The 25,077-nt window shown below is 39.1% G+C and overlaps 1 protein-coding gene across 2 annotated transcripts in view; it reads left to right on the top strand.

Annotated features, from left to right (window-relative positions):
• Positions 1–25,077, top strand: part of FBXL7 (F-box and leucine rich repeat protein 7) — a 210,035-nt gene that overhangs the window by 57,123 nt on the left and 127,835 nt on the right. For both annotated transcript variants that reach the window (XM_010400189.4, XM_039549712.1), the window contains exon 2: positions 15,791–15,880. Coding sequence is in view for 1 of the 2 variants with exons in the window: in XM_039549712.1 (XP_039405646.1) it covers positions 15,791–15,880 (90 nt within the window). In the remaining variant the exon portion in view is untranslated. The remainder of the gene's footprint in view (positions 1–15,790; positions 15,881–25,077) is intronic.

The raw sequence follows: 25,077 nt of genomic DNA, 5'->3' as shown, positions 1-25,077 counted from the left end.
AGATGGGGAGCAAACAAGCTCATCTGCAGAACTGTAAGGTTTTCAGTGAGCTGCATCTTTTCCTCCTGCCTGTGCAGAAGGAGCAAGGAGCCATTTAGCGCAGCTCAGTCATCTGTCAGTTAATGACACTTGTGTGGGTTTTCACAATGTTGTTATGAAAGTTTGTCTACTTCAGGGCACTGTATCAGTGCAGACTTGTTGGATGAAGAGTGACATGACCACCTACTTCATCCCCTGATTTTTACAGCTTTTTAAAAAGAATAAATCATTGTGGAAGATCGTGTGTGTCATGACCCTGCATACCTTTGCAGGGATCCTGTTATATGTCACTTGGCAGTTTGTTTTACCCACTGTGGTGGGTACTTGATCAACTTGCAGAGTTTTTATTCTCTGCTGTTCTTTTCAGTGAAAATTAGAAGATTAACTGCTTGCTCTTGCCAGGAATAGGAGAAGTAGCTTTCCCTGCAGTCTTCCAGAATGGAAACATTGGTTGTTTCTGCTGCTGGACTGCAGCAATAGAATGAAATTCCAGTCCTCCAGAGCTTATCTTCTTTGTTGAAAGAGTCAGATGGATATAGAAAGGCAGAACTGAGGAAACAACTAGTATTTAATACTAATTGTCTTGATGGATATTTGCCTACCTATCAGTAGACTGCTTAAATCATGGAGAGCTTCATCTGAGAGACTAAAAGAGGGCAGTGTATTTAAAGAGATTTCATTAGCTTGAAGAGCATGTTGGGAAAGTGCCTGTGGATGTTGCTAGGGAGTAGGTAGAATGGAGGGCTGTGAAGGAAGAGCTGTTTGGCCATTTTGTTTTCAGTTGGCAGGATGGGATATGGTGAGTAGTGAATAAATCTGAATCCAACCCTTATGTCAGGTACAGCCTGTGGATAGTTTCTGTTGTCTTGATTTTTAAAGACAGCAGTGCACGCAATGCAAGTTCTTGCTGTAAGGTGCTGTGTATCAGTGGTGCCTATTTTGGAAAGGGAGACTGTCAAAGTGCTTAAGAAAGCTTATTCTGCACTGTTGCAAGCTAGTGCAGTGGGATAATGACAACTGAGGCTGTGATTTATCCCTTTGAAGTAGTCTTATAGTGAAAGGTCATCCTGGGAACAGATCAAGCTTTATGCGATTGTTTCCTCAAAGAAAAAAGTTCCTTTTCAAACAGGTATTTACTAATGGTTGTTACATGCTTTTAAGGTAAGATAAAATGAAAAGGGTGTGATAGTAGTCCTTCTTGAGAGGTGTGCTTTTCTTCAGTCAGATGGGATAACTGTGCCAAAAAGGTGTCTGCTGTCTGGCATTGTCAGTGGAGCTCAGAGATAGATCAACCTTTCTGTCTGACCTAGAACAGTGGATGCATGCTCAGTATCCATCTCTCCATTTGTGTGCAAAAACCACTTGGCAAACATTCTTCTGTAGTCATGAATATTTTAAAATGCTTTAGATACAAGATTCAATATGTATTTTGTTATTTGTGAGTGGACTTACTAAAGATATTTGTTGTTTATAGACGCCTGTGTCTACAGCTTCAGATTTTATTGTGATGCTTTCTGAAGTTGGGTTTCGGCTCAAATAAGAGTGTTTTTTACTTCAAAGAAAACTGTGTTGTATTTCAAAGGAAAAAGGCAGAACACTGCAGGTTAAGAGGTAACCATTGAGAAAGCTTGCCTTGAGGTGTTCACTGACACCTGAAATGCAGGTTATGAATTTCAAAATAGTTGTAATACTGGTGCAGTTGTTGCATTGTACGACTTTGATTTCTGAAGTGATCTTAAAAATGGACACACTCTTGCATTTCTTGACTGTATGCAACCCTGTGTGTGCATTTATATGCAGAAATCAGGTACCTCACTGAGTTTTCAAGACAGCATGGATGTTCAAATAGCATTTATTCTTTTGGCTAAATTGTGAATTAGTAGCTGTGCTGTGCTGGAATTGCAGCAGGAATCTGTGTAAAACTCTTATTTTCCTATGGCAACTTCCTTTTGGTAGCTATTGATTTTAATTTCAGAGGTGTAGTATAATCATTCAGTAGGATAAATATCTGTTCCACACTGTTGGAAGCATAGGAGGTTTTTTCAGAAAATATTTTTATAATCTCACCTCTGCTACCCAACATTTTAGATATATTTCTACTTGTTTTCTGACACAGACATAGGACAAGTTTTGCATGTGTTCTGCACTTCCATCCTTCTGCCTTTCCATCCTGTACAGACTGCCACTGCTTATGTTTTGAGCAAGTACCTTTTTAATGACCTCTTTTGACAGAGGTCATGACAAGCAGTGGAAAAACAGGTGATGGTTTTAAGCATTTCTGCCTTCTCTCAGGCCCTCTGTTAGGGGATGAACATACACTTATTGGCATAAGTGGAAAAATCAGCCTGTTTGGTATAAAATGCCTCTGATGTGTGCTCCCTGGACAGAGTAACTGGGCTTGCTTGTTCCAGGCCAGTGTAGGACTGTGATGGTCTTCCTGCTGCTGTAGGGTTTGTGCCTATGTTGAAAAAAATGTTAGCCTTAGATTTTTCCTTTAATGAGGGTAAGGAGTACCCAAGGAAAAAACACATGAGAATTAATTAATCACATGAGAAATCACTGCATCAGTATTAGTTTCAGTGTGTTGTTTAGTTTTGGAGAAGTAGTTTTCAGTAAATAAGTGATTGGGTTTCAGTATTAGTTTGCAAAAATTCCCTGAAACATGGAAATACTTTTGCATTTCAATTCAATTACATTTTGCACTACGTACTAATGAACTGGTAGAAGAGTATCTCAGAAACTTCTGAAGGCCCTTTCTGTGTTAGAGCAATGGTTTGGCTCATAGACTTTACCCTACTTTAGCATAGTGGAGAATGAGATAAATCAACAAAACTTCTAGCTGGGTTGGACAAGCAGTTTTGCTCCTGTTGGCATGGTACAGATAGTTTCTGAAGACCAAATTTTAAGAGGAGTAAGTCAGGTTCTTGGCATGGCATAGTGTATTTCTCAAACTGTACTTTTACAGTGGCATTTAGCTAAAACACATTAGAAAAAGAATCGCACGAGTCGTTAGCAGCTCTCTTAAGTGTAGTTAGCAAAGCATAAGCTGTCCTTTTAAAAGGATATTGTGGAAATGAGCACTGGAGCAAGCTTCCTGCACCTGTGGCTCTTTGACATCAACTGTGTTTTGATCTGATATGCAGCCATGGACATGCCAAGACCAGAGACGTGCAGGTGTTTCCCTCTGGCTCATGTAAACTCCATGCTTCCCTGGAAGTAAAATGCAGCTTGCTATTGCCTACAACTACAAAAGTAGATGCTTAGTAGTTAAGGAAGTGCTTGGGTATGAAAGGTGCCAAATGGCACTAGACAGAGATTTTCAAAGAGGAGGGAGTGAGAGGAGATGCACAACTGTTGTCAGTTCCCAGGACATAACTACTCTGCTCCGTGCTCTACTTCTGCATGTAAAAGTCCAGACTTGCTCTGTCTGCTAGCAAAAGTGGTCTAATGTGATTGTAAATTTTATTAAATTTACTTGCTAGGTTGGAGCAAATGTAGGAAGATGCAAATTAAATCCCAAGTGGCTAAATTGTTGAACATCTCTACTCCACACTTGAAAGACCCTTTGAGAATGTTTCTTGTCAGACAGATTGTGGTCAAAGAGTTGGAACAGTGCTCACAGAACTGAGTTAGTGGTGGTGATTGCTTTCAGCAAAATGAAGCTAACCAGAGAAACTGAAAGAACTGGGAAAAGCTGAGTTGTATTATTCAGTAGCAAAGTTATTGACTTATGTTTGGCTACTCTTGCCTAACAGGTCTGCCAAAAAAGACTGCTGTCCTGGGCGTTGCTCAGTTCAGTTTGGTTCATTAGGCGCATCTTTCAAAGGAACGAGGAGTAAGGTGCTTATCCTTAAGTAGAGCCAGTTGGGCCATCTTCATTACACTGCATAGGTAGCTTAGCTAGTTTCAGGATGATACAAAAGCCATTAAAATGTATAATTGAGTGGAAGTTTTTGCAAGGAGAGAACCAGAAGTATCTTGCAGATAGTGTGCTTGGACCTTATCCTGTTGACCACAGAGCCTGGTCTGTGTTTACCATTAGCCTCAGATTACCTGACATCCCCATTTGGATTTCTAGTTTCCTTCTCATGTTACCAGCCTGATTCTTGATAGCAGTTTTTGTATAATAAGCTGTTTCTTCTGTAATAATTGCTGTTGCATTGCCATAGGCAATTGTACCACTTTATGTGCTTTCTCTCAGCTTTTAACAATTACCTCAGGTATTACAAATGTTAGTAATGGTTGAATGGTTGGTTGGTTGTGGATTTTGTGGTGGTTTTTTTTTTATTTGCTTGGGGTTTTTTAATTTTTGGGAATTTCTTTTGTTTCTTTGGTTTGGGGTTTTCTGTTGGTTTTGGGGTTTTTGCTTGGTTTTTTGTTGTTGTTTGTTTGGGTGTTTTGTTTTGTTTGCTTTTTGGTTGGGAAAAATTCTCAAAACTGATCCATGTTTCTTTGGTGTGGCTTCTGTTAGTTTACCAGTACTGATTAATTAAAAACTGTGTGCAATAGTGTGATCAAGAAGCAGAGATGATTCCCTGAGTATTTAAGCGTGCTCACATGACATTGTAGTAAGTGTGGTGAAGATTTGGTGTCAAATGACAGAATATTAATGCAAGCAGCATGTCCTCTGTCCTCTCTTCTGTACAGGTAGTGAGTTGGCTCAGAGAAAGAAACTTAGCATGAATTAATGAACATTGCAAGAATCAGTGTGATGCTGGGCAGGATGCTTGGGAGCTGGAGACTGGCCCTGCTGCACCATTGCTGGTTCCCAGAAACCATCCAGAGAAGAACATCATGAGCAAGAGATTGTTTGAACTGTCACATGTAGCGGTCACTGACATACCCACTCTGTTTCTGTTGGTTCTGCTCTATTTTCTTCTGCTGGAGATGTACCCTAGTTTCAGTATTCCTTTTTCCTCTAATGAGAAGCTAATACTGAATACTACAAGAATGAGTTATACTGAAGACCAAAACTACTTCTTGTTGGTTCTGCAGGAAAGAAAGGGGGATGAAGCATGTCTTTTCACAAAGGCATTAGATAAAACACTTCTGAAAGCAATGCCTTTAAATATTTTTTTTTTCTCCAGAATTACTCAGTTCAATCGGAGCTTTATGGATATACTTCAGCAGGAATTTTATAATCCTCAAACTATAACCAAACAATCTTTATGACAGTTGCACACATACTACTGTGAGAATGAAAAACATTTCAAAATTAAATACGGAATTGTCAACAGGGTAGATATTAGTTACCTTTGTTTTTTTCCTTAATGTGTCCTTATCCCACTGAATATCTGTGTGTTATAAATAACATGGCCCTGGTGAAGGTTGTAGGGCAAGCTAAAAAGTGTCCTTTGTCTTTTTGTGGGTGGTCTGTTGGGATACCTTGGCGTATGCTACGATTAAAGTAGATGAAAAAATTGTAATGTCTTGAGGGAGATACATTTAAATTTAACTCTTCTGAAAGTTTCCGTGCCACGTTTTCATGTTCTCTGAAAGGAAGGTTTTTTGTGAAAGATAGCTGAAATATAGATAATGGTGCAGAAGAAATGAAAATGCTGAATTGGCACTGTATTTCTATGGAGGATTACTATCCTGCTCATATTCTGGGGATAGATCAGCCTCTGTGTTGTTTTGGATAAATTTTATTCTCAGTGTTCAGGTGGTGACTGCAGCAGCAAATTACAGTAGTATGCACAGTCTCTGTGCAGAGTTGAGACTAGAAGATTAATTTAAGTAATTGAAACACAGAGTTTTCAATAGGAATAATGGAATTTTCTACTATATTAAAATGATCTGTTAAAACTGTGTTTAAAAAAAAATCAGACAGGTACTGGGTCTTTGTTTTTGTTTTGTGGTTTGGGTTTGGTTGTTTTTTTTTTTTTCATATTTTCCTTGCAATCATTGCCAGACATCTGTGGTTAGTGCAACATTAGAACTTTGCATTTCATAGAATTCAGAGAGAAAGGAAGAAGAAATCTAAAGTTGATTGCCAAATGTATTGTGTGAAACCTTAGTTTGATTTCTTTTGTCGGTATGGCTTTTTTTATAGTCTTAATTGTTTTAACTCAGTTATGTGTGCTGATGAGTTTCATTTCTGAACCTGCTACAATGTGGCTTGTAATTTTGCCAAACTTGATTGTTAGTTGAAAAAGTAGGGGTATTTCTCAAGCATGTAGGTTCTCTCGTTTTAGCTGCCTTTAAGATATCACTCTCTCTCACTATATGCCTTTTCACAATTCTGTTTTATTTAGTTTTTGTAATCCCACTATTTTGCAAAGTCTCCTACTTGCATCCTTGAGTCAGCCACTTCCCTTTCCCCCTCTCCCCCTCCCTGTATCCATCAGTAAAGAAAAGCTGGAAGTGACTGTGCTTATCTAAAAGAGTAGAGTGATCCTTGTCTGCTCTTCCTTAGCTGTCAGGTTCTTTTGTTCTTCTTTAAGTAAAGAAGGCATCTCAGGCTGTCAGATCTGTATTGTCATGTGAAAGATTTTTGTATCGCTTTTCACAGCGTACACTGATACCAGAGTACTTTGTATGATGTCTTAATAAAGGTTTCTCACTTCCTCAACTCTAACATTAACTCTGACTTAACCAGCTGTCAATATTCAAGCTCAAAATTTGGGAGATACTGTGGGGTTGGTTTTTGTGGTGTTAGTATGTACTACACCAAAAAAGCTGCTCCCCCAGCACTGCCACAGCAGCCATCTCCAGCTGTGGGTTCCTTCTGCTTCCACTGTACCTGGCTGAGCAGTAAAATTGATAGTGTAAGTTTAGTATTAACCTTTTTTGTTTAGATCTTGGAACTAGTTGTTTGTGAAAATCTAAATACATATTTTAAGTGTTAATGATATTATTGTGGAAGACAAACATGTATGTGGTGGGTTTGATTTTGTACTACTGAACTATATAATGAACTTCAGACCTATACCAAATGTCTGATGCATTCCAGTGCAATAGCAGGTTGCAGCCACTTCAGAGTCTACACTGGAGTTTATCCTCTCAGGCTACCTCTACTCTTTGGCACATCTCATGCGAGAAGGTGCAAATGAAGTCTCTACTAATTTATATTTGGTATTGAACTGCATAGTCATTGGCTTTTCTGAATGGAAAGGATTAGCATTTTGTTTAAATTACAACAGAGCTGGGAAAAAACAGATTTGAATTAGCCATTAGTGGGGAACTTGTCAGTGAAGTGACTTTCTCAGAGAAAGTATAAAACTAGAAAAAGGGTTTTGTTTTGACTTAATTGTGTTTATTAATTTCTTATGTTGGTTTCATAATTATTTTCAGATGTTGGATTAAAATGGTAAAGGTTAGGTAATAAACTTGAGAACACTGAATCTCAAGTAAATGCCCATCTTAAAACATGGTGGTGATTGGATGAAAATTTGTAATGGAAAGTCCTATGTTGAATGAATGAACAGTTTCTAGGAAAATTCTGTGATTGGTAGGAAGGCCAAAGTTTTATTTCCCTGTTGCTTTGGCAAAGTAGAAGGTTACAGAGTAGGAACCATTTTTGGAATACAGGCTAAGCCACTTCAATGAAAGATAGTATTTTAATACTTAGTCCTGAGACGTGCTAGTCCTGCTGAGTAATAAAAAAAGATATTAAAGCTTTCTCATCTTGTTTTCTCGCTTTGAGCTCAAATAAGAAAAGTACTTGCATTCTTTCTTCTCAGGCAGCCTAGACTAAACAGTTCATGGGCTTTTATCAGTGTGTGTTTGAAAAGTAGAGCTTAACACTTGGAGTGGGTGCAAAGTTTGGCTGCAAATAAGCATTACCTTCCGGCATTCAGGCTGCTTAGCAGGTGTCAAGAGAGTAGCTTGATGCATTATTGCTTCTTTATAAACCTAGCAGTGGAGCGTGCTGTTTGTCACTGTATTGTGAAATCCTGTGATAAGGCAGACACGTACTGTCTTCAAAAATTAGGGTGACCTTAGTAGTGCCATATAAAGGTTCTTGGTTAACAAGCCTCATGGGTGAGTGCTGAAGTTCTCTAGAAAAGGGATAATATCTAGAAAAGATATTATCTGTTACACAGAGGAGGCAATATGTGCCCTGCCTCTTTTTAGCCATTAGACTAGATGAGTCCACTTGAAGACTTCATTAAATAAAGTATTTAGCTATTCTGAACTCATAGTGAGTTATTTAGCACCAAGATGAGAGTTGAAGATGTCCTGACTACAAACCCAGTAGGCTTCTAGCACAGCAACTAGAATCTCTGCCTATGTGAACAATTTTACTTAAGCTTCATGATTTTAATCCAGACTTTCTGAAGTCTTGCCTTGCTAGTAATAAACATAATTCTTCTAAATGGTTCTGAAGAAATCCCCCACCTGCACTTTACTGTATGTTTTTCAGGCCTTTCGCAGTATAGTGCTTGAGCCATTGTGTCTTGCTAGCTGCAGAACTTGCACAGCCATATTTACATCAGAATTAAATAATGCTTAGTGCCTTCGTTGTTACAGCTTCACCTTTCAAGTGGCTTCTTGTATCTGGTTGTAAGACTGACTCAAAAAGGTGACACGAAGGGGCTGTGCCTCAGAGCTTCCCTGCTCTGAGGTGCCTGCCCACCCATGGCTGAGGGGCTCAGCCATGCCCTGTGGTGGGGCCGATGGAGCTGGCTGGTGCCTGCACCTGAAACAATTTCCTAAAAGAAATAAAAAACATAAGGTGACTAACTCCCTACCAGAGATATGTTAGTGTAGCCTGTTGGCGTTTGCAGGCGGTTTTGTCGTGTGCTGTGGTACTTGAGAAGGTGAGGCAGGCACTGACTGGAAGAGCAAAACTGGCCAAATTGGCCTGTGGGACCTGAGTTGAAGTTCAGCTTAAAACTTACAGAAATGCTGTAGAACTAAGTGCACTATTTCATAGCTAAGTTATGCCAAATTTCACAGCCAAATTTCACAATCCTGGAAGCTGGAGCTGTGGTTTAAAAATAAAAAAAGTAATGTAAAAGTGCTTGTGGAGATTTCACTTGTGAAAGTTTTAAGAAATATTGTCCCAAAGTGCCAGTGCTGGCACATATCTGCAAACTCTTCCAACTTCAGCGTGCTTCCTGTGAAACATTCAGTTTAGTTTCTTTCCTTGGGATTGGAGTTTGTGCAGATTACTGTTTGTTTTATCATATCCTGACAAATGTTGGGTGGAATGAAATTTGGAGCCTGCTTGTTATATTGGCGCATGTTTTAATTTGGAAAAAAAAAAGAGCAAGCTTAAGAGCCATACTGCTAAGATTTTAGGGCAGAAGGTCAACATGAATTTGTAAATGAACATATTTTATCCTGAAAGCAGTTCAGTGAGTAACAATGCTTGTAGGTAGGTAACTTCAGTGTTGAAACAGTGGCAGTTTGCTCAGCAGTTAAGAATTAATAGGTGGAAACCAGTTTTATGACAGAATTTCCATTGGTACAAATGTAAAGTTCAAGGAGAATGATTGTCCACAGTGTGTAGTCCAACTTTACTTTGGATAAATGAATTGATATATCGCATCTTTAAAGGATGCTGTATATCTGCAAAGCCAAAGTACTGCACGAGGCTGCTGATTTCTATGGGAGTACTTGGAAGCATACTAGGAGTCTGCAGACTTTGGAGGTGCAGATTGTAAAGAGATACACTTGAGGTTTTGGTGATTTGGACCAGCATAATGTGTGTCATGGAAACAAGAGAAGGAAAAGAGATTTTTCTTTCCTCTTGAATGATCCCCGATGCTTTGAGGTTTGGATTGGTTTTTTTTTCTGGATCTCTTCTTGATGTGGTTGGCATGTATTTGATTTTAAAAGAACTTCTCTGAAGATATAAAAGAGAAAGTAGTGATCATCTGGTAGGAAAACCATGCACATATGCACTTTCGTGTTGAGAAATTTAATTTGTATAATGTCATGTGGATAAGAATTGATGGCTTAAGTAAACAAAATTTTCAGATTTTTTTACATCAAAGTCATTGTAATATAACACTTTTGGACAGTTAAAAAGATTAATGGATATTCTGAGCTTAATTGCTTTCTGCTCTCTTTTCCTAAATGATTACTTTGTTTTTCTGTTTTTGCATTTTGTCTTATGTTTCACTTCAGCATGGCAAGACGTGGATTTGGCCCTACTATCCATTTAATTCCTGAGTGTAGCGGGTTGGGTTTGTAACCGGGCAGAAACACCATTTTAGTGTAGTGGTTTGGTCCAAAATACTCATTACTGCTTATCTTCTGTGAGATAAGAATTAGGAGAAACGCAAAGCAGGCACCAAACTTGAAAGAAATATAAAGAAGTTTATTAACAGACCTAAAAGAGGGAAAAAAAAAATTATACCACCTTCAGAACTCTCCTCCTCCCCCCACCTTCTTCCCTTCTCCCACTGACAATGTTCAAAGACAACCCTTAAGATGTTCAGTCTGTTTACCACTTCCATAATAACCTTGTTCAGTCCATTTAGAAAGAGAAGTCTCTTCTCGCTCATGCTATGAAAACATTATCACAACGAGACAGCCGCCCACTTCCAAATATTGTTCAGTCCATTTAGGAAGAGGAGTCTCTCTGCCTGCGTGTGAGTCCCTTCCCCCGACTTGCAGCTTTTCCCGCAACTGCTTTTGAGGGTCCACTCTTGAAGGTTTTTGGGGTATAATTTTAAGGTTGAGCCATTCAGAAACAAAAAACAGAGACCCTTCTCCTTCCCTGGGAGCAAAGGGTCTTCCTCATCTTCATCGTTAGGACTATCTCTGGGAGCATCTCTAGGGACTGAGGTTTCTCCTTTCCCGTTTGGAGCAGAAGTCCTCATTGCTTCCATCTCTCCCTGTCCAAACTTCTCATGAAATTACAGCTGCGTCAGCATCTGCCTATCTCAGTGCAGATGCTTTTGCTTACGAGTTGAACACTCCATCCCCCATATCTTCATGAAATTACAATGGATACTCTGATATATCATAGCTTCACAACAGAATTTCAGCTTTAAGCATCTCCTCTCTCTCTTCCCTCAGGTTTTCAGCTCTTCACAGCAATAAAAGGGTTAATCTCACCTCGGCCTTGCAGCTGGAATTTTTCTTACTGCAGTGGAGAGGGGGGAGAGCCGAGCCGCTCCGGCTGCCCACGGCAAGGCAGTGGGGGGGTTCCACGGGTGGAACAGGGTCCATCGGCTCCAGGATGGCCGTGGCCCGGCCCAGCCTGGCCCAAGCAGGGCCTGGGCCAGGCCCGCTGGCCCCCGCACGGGGCCCGCAGCCACCTGTCCCAGCACCGGAAACGAGAGAGAGCTGTGGAGGGGGGGAGTTTGCCTATTCTTAAGTGTGGATCACAGAGGCGGTCACAACTTTAAGTGGCTTAGAGAATTGTCCATATTCAAACTGGCCATCTGATAGGTTCTATCAGGTCCCAGAGGAAGCTGTAAGCACCCCTTAGCAAGGACATCCCTTCCAGGACTATGCTTGCTAACCTATGACACTGAGGTACCTGTCACTGCCTGCTGAAGAAAGGTGTCATCACATAAGAACTTGATGTCAAGAGAAATACTGCTGTTACTTTCCAGGGTGACACATAAGAAACAATGGTCAGGTCAGCCTATCTTTATGAGATCTTAGAAGGATGTGTAAAATAGGGCATGCAAATGCCCATACACCAGAATCCAAGACAAATGTGCTGCAAAAAAACCTAGTAAAATTGTTCCAGAGCAAGAGAAGGGGACTCACTCTGGTTCAGACTAGGACAGGCTTTGCACATGTGGTTCCAAAAATAGTTTTTCAGTGTCATACAGTTATAGACTGTGCTTTCCCAGGTAAGTTTAAATTGCATTGATTCTGTCCTGACTGACTTGTGATGTCTTTGACACTTCTCAGCAGTGAGTGTGACTGGCAGAATCCAAAGTCTGCAAAACTAAGATAGGAAACACTTTTATAAAACAAACATAACATTATAGTCAATATAGCCATCTGTGATGATAAAAAGAAAGTTAAACACATTATTTTAGTAGTCATTATTCAAAAGAGACAAGGCAGATTTAATGAGGCTGTAGGGCTACTGAGCAGAAAGACATCTATGGCTGAAGAGTATATGTGGGCTACAAAGACCTGAAGACAGACAATGTTCAGAAGAAGTATCTGTTATATTATGTGCTTGCCTGATTCTAGCTTTCTTTCCAGCAGGATCAAAATGTAATCTGGAGGAAATAGCATACTAGGTTAGATGGCTGGAATCTTGTTCCTTCCACTATTGTAAGATTTTGGCACTAGTAGATGGAAAAAAAAAATCTATACTTTTGCTTCTTCAGAAGCAGGTCAAAGAAATTATCTGAATTGCAACTGTGTAGCTGTGTGATTCTTTGCAGGTGTTGTGAGGTTCGTGGTACCTTCACTCCCAGTGTGAATTATGTTGTATTCTAGGAAAATAGATTTCTTCTACCATATCTACCTACTACCATAGTAGTGCAGTTTCCTTTCTTTTCGATTGCATCTTCTGGTTGAGAAATAAAGAACTGTTGACTGTATGAAGGAAACTCTAGATGATTGCAAGTCATGTTAGGGAAGCTTTTGGCAGGCCTTTAATTTAAGCAGAGGATCAAATACAGTCATTACTGCTCTAGTCTTTGCAATATTGGCCTCTGTATGATCCTTCTAGTTGTCATTGCATTAGAACTGTTGTCAGGATATATTTATGTGCAATGGCTTTCTCAGTGTGCTTTCTGAATTGGAGTGGAACTGGCCTCTGGAAACAGTGTTATACTGTGCTTTAAGTTTCCCTATGGCATTAGGGGAATCGGCAGTCTTTGAATTTCTGTGATTCTAATATTCCATGTAATCATTTAGGTTGGAAAAGACCCTTACAATTGAGTCCAACTGTGAACCCAGCACTGCCAAGTCCATCAGTAAACCGTGTCCCTAAACGCCACATCTACATGTCTTTTAAATACCACCAGGGATGGTGACTCCACCACTTCTCTGAGCAGCTTGTTCCAATGCCTGAACACCCTTTCAGTGCAGAAATTTTTCCTAGTATTGGATCTCAACCTCCCCTGGCACAACTTGATGCTGTTTCCTCTTGTCTGTCACTTCTTACATGGGAGAAGAGGCCAACTACAATCTCCGTGCTGAACAGCTGCTGCTCTCCTATCCTTTCCTCTTTGGAGAATATTTAAAAACTGTTATGTTTTAGCTCTGGCACGTGTACATGAATCTGCAGTAGCCAAATCTAGCCTACTAGAAGCTTTGTTTTGCACAGAAAAAAACTCAAAAGATATGTATTGTCAGCTAGTCTCTTTGAAACACATTGAAAATTACTAGAAAGTATGTCTTGCTTCCTCCTCATCTGAATGGAGTGTTTCAGAGTAGGCAGTAAGGAAAAAGGCTAATTTTGGGGCTATATACAGTAAGAGAAGACTCTATCTAAAAAATAATTACAGGTAGAACTGTATCCAACAAAAGCAGGAACTGTGGATATTTTTTTCCTTAATTTTTAGTTTTAAATTCTTGCAAGGTGTTAAAATGTTTCAAAGTTCAAGTAGATTTAAATGATAAATTTCTACACTTACATTAGGCATTTCACAATTTCTATAGAAGTGTGCAATTGTAAATATGTTGCTGCTGGGTGTACTGACAATTAGTAGCTTACAGTGGGTGAAATATTTTGGTTATGCTCTTTGAGGTGGGCTTGTATTTGGGGTAAATAGAACTACTATTGGTAATGGGGAGGTATGGAGCCTGGGAAGCATTCACTTTGTGAAAACAACCCATGCCAGGTATGACCACCTAGCAACTCTGCTGCTATTTGGTATCACTGACTTCCTCTCGCTCTTCCCTCCCCCCCCAAAAAAAGATAAGTTATTTTTTAGAGGAAATCCTGTTTATTTGCTTTGAGGAAATAATTTTCCAGTTACTCTGTTTAGTTTTGTTTTCTTTCTATTAATCTCTTAAGGAGTGCTGATACCCCTTGGAATTTTGTTTTCTGCCTCTGCTGTTGGAGTTTTTGATACATAAGGACTTGCTGGTAGTGGCAATACTATCTAAATACCTTTCCTGTCAGTAATGATTTCATTATCAGGTGCTGCAGGTGTTTCATGTTCTTTGGCCTCTTCCTAGGAAAGAACATTTAATATCTATCCTTGCTTTTCTCTTCTGCCTTTCTTCTACCACAAACCTCGTTGCCTTAGCCGGAGAGTTATTTTGGGGCACTAATTTCCATAAAGACCCCACAGTCCATTACTCCAACTCATGTCACAGCTTGAGAGCAATTGAAGTGATATTCTGGAAGTGCTGCTTCTTGGTTTTGCTTAACTTCTTAAAGGAATGTAAAAAGCAGTTAGTGAATCATTGGAAATACACTTTTTTCTCCCTCTCTCTTCACCCTGCCCAACTACTAGCTTTAGCCATTTATGTTTTTATTTCCTTCTGGCCATTTTAATATCCTTTCACTCCACTTCATAATCATCTCTCAAATCTAAGCATGTTAACTTAAGCAACTTTCTGAGGAGAATGATTCTCTAGGGCTGGCTGACAGATTAAGTGGCAGTACCTCCGTTGTGAAGCAACCTACATTTGCACATTCTCCAGTCGTTTCCCATTAAAACTTAAATCCTTGTTCTGTTGTGGCACCTTTAAAAAGCAGACCTCTCCCTTACATCTAAATGTTATGAAAACCAGGCATACTGTAACCCAGAACCCCAAGGAATGCTTGATTGAAATAACAGATCAGAAAAGTCTCTTGCTAACATTCCTGCGATTATAGGTTTACTCAAGTGACAGAAACTTGGTGTCAGCTAGATTTCTGCATACAGCCTAATTTTGGTCAAAAAAATAACACAGGTCTTAAAGGCTTCAATGATGCAGTGTTTGTGGGGACAGGTAACTTCTAAAAATGCAACAGTACTCACTGTATTTCCTCTCTCTAGAATTATCTCACTTATTGCTCATTGGGTGGTTGGTCTGGTTCCTGCTGCAGAATACAATGTATCCCCCATTAGTAATTACTGAGATTGAGTAGAATGAGGGAAGGGAAACAGAAGTGACTCCTTAGATCCTCACAGGTAAACAAAAAGACAGCTTTGGTTTAGACAACTCTGTTCTTCTGTAATATCTATCTGGGTTAATTTTTAATGTGTATTTGGATTTCTTTTGTTTGTAACTTGTATCTAGAGTTTGACATTCTGCATGTAGGTCTGAAGACGCTGATGTAGGAAATTCAGGAAAAACTTTTAAGAGAGAAAATAAGAGAAGGAACATCCATAGGTTATGATTTACAGTTAAAAACCCTCCACCATTAGTGAGAAGTTAGTTTTGAAATGGTGTATTACATCATGCAGTGAGCATGGTGAAGGAGAAAACAGATACCTTGCTTTCATTTTCACATGACCAAGTGACTTGAATGCATGATGTGAACACATAAAACAGAAATCTAAACTCATTTAATGTATTTTGAATGTAACCATTTATCCTGATCTGTGTTAGAGGTATTTGAATGAGTAAACTGAACATTTTAGTTCCTCTGATGTTGTTAATCACAAACATTTCATTTACAATGGAGCTTAGCAAATGTGTAGTGGCACAGGAGACTATTTTCAGCCTTAATACATGTGAAGATGCACATGCTAGAAGTTACAGTGCAGTTAACTCCTACCCTGGTGTGTACAAAATGCACATCAGCTGCTTTAAACTTAGTTTAAAGCTTCCTGGAATTGTTACAGGCTCAGATATTGAAGGTCTTTCTATTTCAGAGTTGATACTCATGTTTGTTCTCCCTCTCTCCCTCCCTCTCCACCTCTTTCTCTTTTTGCAGGCAAGGGCAGCTCAAGCATCTCATCCGACGTGAGTTCCAGTACGGATCACACACCCACCAAAGCCCAGAAGAATGCAGCTACCAGTGAAGGTAGGCAGCTGGTACTCATTACCCAGGTCAGGCCCCCCAGCAGAATCCTAGCAGTTTTCAGAAGAGGAACCACTCCTCCTCATTCCTTCTGTGTACAGTAGCGTTGGTCTGCTAGAAATTCAAAAACAGGTCTTCCTTTAAACAGTTTTCACTTTCAACCTGTGGTAGTTTCTGATTTAAGTTTGTGACAAAGGATTTAAGATACTTCTGCAGAACCCAAATGTGGAGGGTTAGGAGTAATTTTGTGTGCCACTTCTTCAGCAAAGACTTTTATACTTAAGGTTTTATATGATCTGATTTTGCAGTTATATTTAAGGATATGCTTGATGGAAGCTTTTTGAAATACGTTTTAGGTCAAATATCAGCCTCTTTCTTTTCATACTGTGAACACCATGAAAATGTGAGTTGCTTGAGAGGAGTTTTTCAAAAGTATAGCTGTGGGCATGAAGAGATGACATAGATTTAATTAGGTCAATACACCTCACCTACAATTACTGGAGTATGTCATCACCCAGGGCTAGATTTTTAATGTCCAGGAGAAGGAGATGTCTTATCTGTCAGTATTAGCACAGTGTTGTACTAACTGGCCTATGAACAGAGAAATGCTGATTCTTCCTTTCTGACTTCTTACATGTGAGTAGGTGTGCTCTGTTAAATGGAAGTCTATTTGCCCCAGTTTTTACAGTTGTGTCTTTGAAGGCTGAGAGGAAATAACGATATATAATGATGTAAGCTAAAAGGATTTTTAAAAATTGTACATTTATATGCCTTAACTAGTATTTCTGTTTAATTCTGTCATAATGATTTGGTTATATTTGGTAGTAATCAAATAATAATTCTGATTTCTTATACTTCTGTTACTACAAATTAAGTTACAAGCTCTGATTACTCTGAGTCTAGCTTTATTTCTTATGGTTAAAAGAAGTCAGACTTTTGAAAAGTTCTAGTTTGGCAAGTCTGACTATGACTGTAGAATCTGTTCAGTAAAAGCAGTTCATGTAAGTAATAAATGACCACATAAATCACATAGGCTCTGTTGTTGGGCATGCATAATCCCCCACAAAAAATGAATATCTGGCACCTACGAATCATTAGAGATACCAGTTTAGAATCTGTGCCAAGAAATTTAACAATAAACAGATAAATGGTTAATAATGTTAAGTTGAATAGTAGACTTCATATTTCTCTAAACCGTAGATTCAAAAGTTTTGAGGTGCCTGAAAGAGGTGAATTACCACGACACAAAGTAGATTTAGGAAGTCCATTCTCTGTATGACAGCCAGCAGTAAAAAAGAAAAGAAACCACAAAAGAATAGTGGAAACTCTGAAGTCAGTACTCAATAATTGCTCTAAACTTCTGTTCTACTTCAGTCTGTAAAGCATTTTTTCCCCCTTGGATTCAAATAAGATAACACAAAATAATCCTTTACTAATCTCTAAGATTTATGTTCTTAATTTAGCCCATTATAGAGCCAGTGAATACTAATGTTGACCCTGAAATCTTCACCACTAGTTTGCAGCTGATTAATTCATTAGAGAGGGAGGCTTAAATGCAGGCCAGCAGATACTGTAGTAAAAATATGTTTTTATGAGTTCACATGCAGAATCAGAGTTCAGAGCAGTGTAATTGTGTATTCTATACTTGGAGGAAATTTCAGATGTTAGCCTAATTTTTCTGTGCCCTGGAATAGTGTGATTTGACAAACACTTATTTTGACAACAGATTCAGAAGAATGTAATAACCAGGGAGCATAAGAGTTATGCAAAGGATAGTGAGACCAGAGACATGGAAGCAGTTGGGGCAAAACAGGTGCTGTTGAAACTGGTGCTGTTACTGGAAGGCCCATTTATCAACTTATGTGTCTGGATTTTTTACTAATGCTGCCTCTTTTCTCCATGAACAGTAGACTTATGTTGAAGGAGGATTCAGCTGATAATAAAGACTCTTATCTTCCACAAGATGAGTTGAGTTCTGCGCTTATGGAAGGCTGAATGTTTTTGTACTGTTCAGTTATAGAGAGTAATGTCTAGGGGCCAGCTAATAACAGGAGTCTGATTGTGTTAGATGCTGTAAAAGCAGTGGCACTTACGTATTTTGGGGTGTGTGCATAACATTTTTTAACTGTTAGTTGAATTTACCTACTCCATTCTAGTATTTGCCTACCATGGTACAGTGGGTAGTACATTTATATTTCTTTTCACTGGAGACTTTACTGCAGGGAGAGAATGCTCCAATTCTGCCTGTATTGTAAATTCACAGCACTGTGTGCTGTCCTATGAATGAGTCGTGTTATGTGGCGAGCTGTAGGTATCTAGGTTTGGCAAGGGAGGGACTAGGAAACATTGCAGGTGAACTCTTCTTCGCCTTCATTGCCATGGGAAATGATCCTGATTGAGCACATGGCAGATGGCTTCTTTGCATCCTCTGAATTTTTACTGCCAGCTGAATTCCTGAGTGCCCACCTCTGTGAAGAGCAGAATGTTTGGGGCTGAAGGCCTTTCACAGCCTCTGCTTTCCAGCTTTTCAAACAGACCTAATTCTTTCCAGTTCTGTACAGCTTGTCTTCTGTTTCTGTAAGACAGGTGACAAAACACTTGTTGAAGCTGAATCAAGGGAATGCCTTGAAACAACTAGAAAGGAAATTTGTGGGACTGATCCATCCTAGCTCTGGTACTGTACAGCAGAGAAGCAATCATGTAAAGTACTACTTAGGCAGGTACAGATTCCCAAGAGCTGCAAAATCCAAGCAGGATTCTTGCTTGGAAGGGCGAACCACCTCAGGAAGTATCTGACAGCAGGTGTTGCCATCAGTTTAAGCAATCAAACCATACTCTTCATCCTGATGACTGCAATCATGTTACCTGTCGAGTTTCAGAGCTATGATGTTTCTCTACAGAATGGGTACTAAAACGGGAAACAAGATGCTTGAAACGGCTTGTGTTGTTCCACTCCTAGATATGCTGTTAAGGGAACATAATTTACCTCTTTTGATGGGCACAGGTGGTGCAGCTATGGCCAAAATAATGGTACCCTCCCTCACATTGTGGATTTAGAGCATCTGTAGAGTTGTGGAATATTTTATATTTCAAAGAGACAAAATGTTGGTCCTGCTATTGAGTGTGTCTGGGTGATCTTCCCCCGGAGAAGGACAGTGTGTGTTGGTATCCTTAGCCAAACAAGCTTCACTCAGTGATGCATTGGAGGGGTAACCACTACTCTGTTTTTGTTGCATAGAGGAAAGCAGACAGTACCTGGCAGACCATGCAGCTTCTTAAATTCAAGCTTTGAGATACCAGTGATGCACTTGAGAGGGATGCAAAGGTGAGGCTGTACTGGTGTTGAAGCTGGAGTCCAGTGGCTCTCACTTTGTGTATTTCAATGAAGGGAAGGTGGCAAAACCCAGATGTCTGGTCCTCAGTGTAAATCACAGGCTGGAGAGACCTGCTTGTTTGGCTACAGCTTGGCTCAGAAGGAAGGTGGTAGCCTGTGGGTGTGCATGCATGCTGATGCCTCCACACTGCCTCTCTCCTGAGGATACAGCTTTCTTTAGCTTTGAATATCACTGCCTTTTACTTCCTTCCCAGTCTCGGACGTTGTCTGCAATTCTTTACCCTATCAATCAATTATAGTTAGAAACTTGAGAACGCATGAGTTTTTACTACCCCCCATTGCTCTTCTGGCAAGTGAAAGACTAAATGGATTTTTGTGGGCCATTTAAATGCAATTTGCTAGACACAGTCTCAGCTGGAATATTGTTGTCTGAAACTTGATTTAGAAGATTAGACTGAATGAATGTTTTTGTATGGGTTTGCCTTGATCAGGGAGTTTTCTTCTAACACTTACCTGCAAAGCGTGGAATGTTATGTCCAAGCTGAATGCTTTGTATTAGCTTGACCGACTGTTTTTCAAATAAAAGAAATCAATACCGTTTGCAGCTCACTATAGAGCCATTAAGATGTAATCCAGAGGCAGCTTTTAGTTGAGAGCTCATGTATGAGCTCAATTAATAAGTTCTAATTTATTTCTCAGCTTCTGTAAAATCAAATTGAAGGATTAGGTCTGAAGCAAAACACTATTTTAGCAAGGGGACTCAGTGCTGAAGTACCTCTGAATATATCCCATTAAATCTTAGTATTCTGAGTGTTGCAAAAATATGGTGAAGCCAGCTGCTGTATTTTGAAGAAGATAAAATTTTTTCTGCTTTTAGTTGACTTCTAGAGACCTTCAAAGAGTTAGTATTTTACTTTGTTTCTCCTTTTGCAGTACTCTGAAAATTCTAGAGTGCACTGCAATGTATGTTTAGTGTGCAGATCAAATGCTTTTTTTTTGGCAGTAGCTGTTTGTATGCATCTCAACACAAGGTACTTCTTCTGCACTTTAGGTGTGTACTAGAAAAGCCCTCCCTCTCATAATTGTATCCTCCTTCCTGTTTTAGTTGTATCCTCCTCCTGCTGGACTTGATGGTGCAGGGTTTACAGTTGGACTTGATGATCTTAAGGATTTTTTCTAACCTAAGTGATTCTATGTCTCTCAGAGCAGCAGGGCATATAGCTTGGTGGGAACAATTACATTCATTAGAAACCATTCCCTCCGTTAAATCATCTTGGGGGGCAACTATGTGAAAATGTAGCACTTTTCAAATATGTAGTGCTTTAATTACTCATGTAAAAGTGCTACTGTACTCTGTGCAAGATGATGGCTTGGTTGATCAGGCTGTGTTTGTGGCCTTTGGCCATCCTGTTACTGTGGGACCTGGCCACTGAAGCTTCTATATAGAAAAATGTCTTTTCCCAGAAAAAATTGACCTCAGTATCAGAAAACGTTTATCACTGCTCTACATGGGAATATATTAAGTGACATTTCTTGAACACAAATTTATTTGGGTTGTGTGCCTCTCATTTCACCTTACAAGTGAGGGAACAAAGTACTTGTTATAGGATACTTTCAGGGAGGCTGTAATTAATTTAATTTCTTTTGGCTTCACGATCAAATTCTTTCAAAACATGTGGTATCTTTTGGATCTCTGAGTAATTCTTAATTTATTCAATGAATTTAAGAGGAGAAGTGCTTGTGTTGTGGACTGTGATGGACAACATGAAAAATTTGGGAAGATGGAGCAGGTTCTTTCCTTCTGAATGCTTTTTGTATTTTAAATGGTTCCTGACTGAGAATCAGCTCAAACTGAGATTCAGGTGAATGCAATCCTGATCTTTTTTCAGAGGGAGATAAAAATCTCAGAGAACTAGTTTGCAAATAGACATCCTTTCTGTGTATTAAGGTTCACATAAATAGGTAGGTAGCTATGCTTGGTATTTCAGCATTCCATTGAAGGTTTTGAGTTGTTTGTGTAGCCTCTTGGGGCGCTGAGCTAGGTGTTGTGGCAAAAGACTATTGCTGAAAAGAGATGCAGTTTTTTACCTGGATTTTCTTGATGATCACTTATTTCATCTGATACCTGTTAAGAAATCTTTTCCCACTACAGTTCTTCACCGTTTTTCTTTTCATTTTCTCTTTAACATTAGAATTTTATTAACCCAGTATCAAAAATGAAAACCTGTAGGGGTTCTTTCTGGACGAATGCAAATCTTTGCATAGCTCCTATTCTTCTGATGGCAGTTCTCTTCTTTTCATCTCTGTCCTCATGTCTTTGCAGCCTTTTATTGGGTATTTGGGCTCTTGGTTCTACTGTTGAAGTTCTGTCAAAGCAGGCTTTCTGTACACCAAAGTGTGTCAGAAGTTGATATGAATGCCTGAATTTGTCCCTGCTTGCTTGGAACTGGGTAGAGATTCAGTTGGCTTTGAGTGAACTGTGGCTGTTGTGAGTTGGTAGTGAAACTGGAGACTAGGTAAGTTTCCTGGGGTTTTGTGTTACTTTTCTAGCAGGGGAGTTTTCTAGAAAAATGAAATGTTGCATTGCAGAATGTGCCAAAACAGAATCATTTCAAGCCAAAAAGATTGAGAAGGAGTAAGAGGGGGCTGAAAGGCGTGACAGGTAATAAATCCAAAACTATAAACAGTTTGGCCGAATAAACAAAGCTCACTATTTAAATTCCTTTAACCAACATATCTGAATGCATACACAAATATAATCACCTCAAGCAGTATTTGAAGGTACAAAGTTGCATAGAGCTTGCTCTTAAGCACTATTTTTTTGTGCTTAACCACATCTTGATATGCTTTTGCTATCTAATAGGCAGTGTTCCTGCAGAACTGTTCTGCTAATTACAACAATATCATTACAATCAGCATTTAAATTAGAGTTCAAATACAAGGCAAAAGTAGTTGGGACATTGGCAAGGTTAAACCTGCAAATTGAAACCTTACGTTATTCTGGCTAATTTGTACTGAAATGCTATAGCCAAATGTTTAAAACTTGCCCAAACAATACCAAGAACAAATTGGAAATGTACATGAAACTGCAGTCTTACTTGATCTGCTGCCTGAAATGTGAGACCCACCAGAGCAAATGCAGTTACAGTACAGTTAAAGAGAAATGATCCCAATTTAAAAACCTGGCATTAGCTTTTCCAAGTAAGGTCTGATGCTTGGTAGGAGTGCTTACAGTTTATTCAATTACCTGTAAATCTGATTTTAAGGAATCCAGGATCCCAAGTATAATTCTTTGGGTAAAATGCTGTACCAAACTACTCAAATACTGTTATCACAGGAAGGTTCTGACACTTAAATGTTCCTCCTGTTATTGCCTATAATAGCTGTCTAAAGTAGTTTCCTTCTCTGAAAAGTGACGTCATCTCGAAGTATCTGAAGAATGCCCAGCATTTGTTGGTCAAAACCGCATCCTTGAATGCTAGACTGTCTCCTAAGACTTCTTGAAGAATATGTACAACCTGATAATGCATATTTAAGTATGTCAGGTTTATCAATTTTTCAGAATTTATGAACTGAGATTAACAAGTTCCTTCAGATTAGTTCTAGTTCTTGATTGAAATAATGAAATAAAATTGGAACAGCAAATTTTTTGACTCTAACTTCACAATCCCTGTTAAGATGCTGTAGTTTAAATTTATTGCATCAAATATCCTGCCTTATGTTCCTAATCTTATCTTTTTATGTCAGCTTGTCAAATGACTGCATAATTTTTAAGACTGATACCACCAACGGTGCCAAAACTAGCAGCGTGCTTGAGAAATATCTGCTTTGAGTTGCTGAGCCATTCTGTATTTCTCTTCTGGCTATTGTACCATAGTTCCTGCTGCTGTGTTTTTCTCAAGTTTGGCATCTCCTCGTTTCTGCCAGCATTCCCAGATTTTCCTTGAGAAGTATGTACTGAGATTGGCTGATGAAAATGGCAGTTCAAGGGTGGATAATGATAATGCTTATGCTCCTGATAATTCTGACTGCTGGATCACCATTGGTTTAGGCAGTTACAGCAGACTAGGCTGGAAGTATAAGCAGAAGTTGTGAGCATGAGTATAATCTGATGATTTTCCATCTATGTGTTCCTCCAGCCTTGATCAGCCACAGCTGAACATATAACTTGTGGCCTGGTGCTGTGTCTGATGCATGGTCACTAAGTGGCCGTTGTGATACTTCCTTTAAAATTTAAGGATAGTTTTCTTCTTGAGCTGTGATGGTGGATTTGGAAATTTGTATCTATTGAACCTCCAAGTAAAATTGTGGTATTAACAATTTAAATTTTTTTTTTTTTTTTTTTGCTAGGGAAAAAACAAGTGCCCATAGCAATCTTTCAGCTACACTGGGCTAGGAGATTTCTACTTTACTCTGTCCTCTTGGGTGTACATAGGTTTGCCAGAAGGCAGGCAGGATTTCCTTAGAGGTGCATTATAAATGCTTGTTTGCAAGATCCTGTAGTCATTTTATATCAGCTAGTTGGAGTTACCCTCTCACAAAGTGAAGTACGGAGACTTTTCATAGGCATGTCACCCACTTGAGGTGTTTGTGCTGCCTTGGACATGTGAATGTGTGAGTGGGAAGAAGCTAGATAGCTTTACTGGATGACTGTAACCCGGCATGCTGCTTGCAATCACTAGGATACATCATAAATCTCTGTTGTAAATTTGTATCAGAGTTATCATAACTAAATTTTGGGGTTTACCAGTGCCTAATCTAATCTATAGTGCTTTTAGTTGTCCATAACATGAAGTCCATTTCCATCTTGTATATCTAAGAGAGTGAAATTTTACAGCACTGTGACATATTCATTGTTTGTGGGAAGTTTTTTTACCTTGTTCATTATAGAGAAATAATGTTGTGTGGGAACCTCTGAAAGACAAATAGAAAGAAATCTCAAGGATGTGAGCAGTAGGAATAAATTCTTTTTTCCAGCTGTGATGTTTGCTTAATATGAATGTATTTATATGTCCATGTAGACCTACATAAACACTGATTATTTGTTTATTTATTAGACACACTCACATTTCCCACCTCCCCCCCCCATAAGAAACTTTGTAAGCCTCATCAGGTAGGGTTTGAGCTTCCATTTGAGCAATAAAAACTTATTGTGGCACCCAGAAGTTCAGAAACTGTTCACTGTTCAGAGCAGTCATTTACCTTGGTCAAGGAAAGACTTGTATGGTAGTTTTCCTTATAGAACAGGCACACATGTAGTCTAAATGATAAAATTATAATTGGACTGCCTTTTGTGGGTTCTGTCCTGGAAAACTATTTGCGTGACTCTTCTGTATTGTGGGCTGAAATAAACCATTAGCTTGAATTCTGCTTTCTGAAAATGCTCTCTTACTTTTCTTTCACTTCTAAAACAAGCTTTTGGTAACTTTTTGTAATCTGAGACAAAATTGCAGCTCAATCTGATTTTAGCTGTGAGTGTATTTTCCCTTTGCTATTCCTATAGAGTTAACTGTCTCAAATTTCTTTTAATGCCCTCATACCTCAGATTTACTTGTACTACACATTTTCTGTCCAGCCTAGGGTTTGTCTTTTGAAAGCTTTTGCCATGTAAAATGTGTGAAGCTGATCAAGAAGCTGATGTGCCTGGTTTTAATGGGAGATTATTCTGGACCTGGATAAAACTCACAATATTCTGAATATGCTTTGTCATGTTCCAGTAAAAAAAGATGACATCAGTGAGTGTCAGTTGGTGCTGTTAACTTGACAGGCTACTTAACAAATATGTTTTGAGGAAAAAAATTCTCAAGGAACATTTATTTTCCTTTCCTCTGAAATAGCATTAGATGAATGATAAATCTGCTTCTAT

This window comes from Corvus cornix, chromosome 2, assembly GCF_000738735.6.
Source record: "Corvus cornix cornix isolate S_Up_H32 chromosome 2, ASM73873v5, whole genome shotgun sequence".
Classification (NCBI taxonomy): domain Eukaryota; kingdom Metazoa; phylum Chordata; class Aves; order Passeriformes; family Corvidae; genus Corvus; species Corvus cornix.
This window is presented reverse-complemented; position numbering and strand designations above follow the sequence as displayed.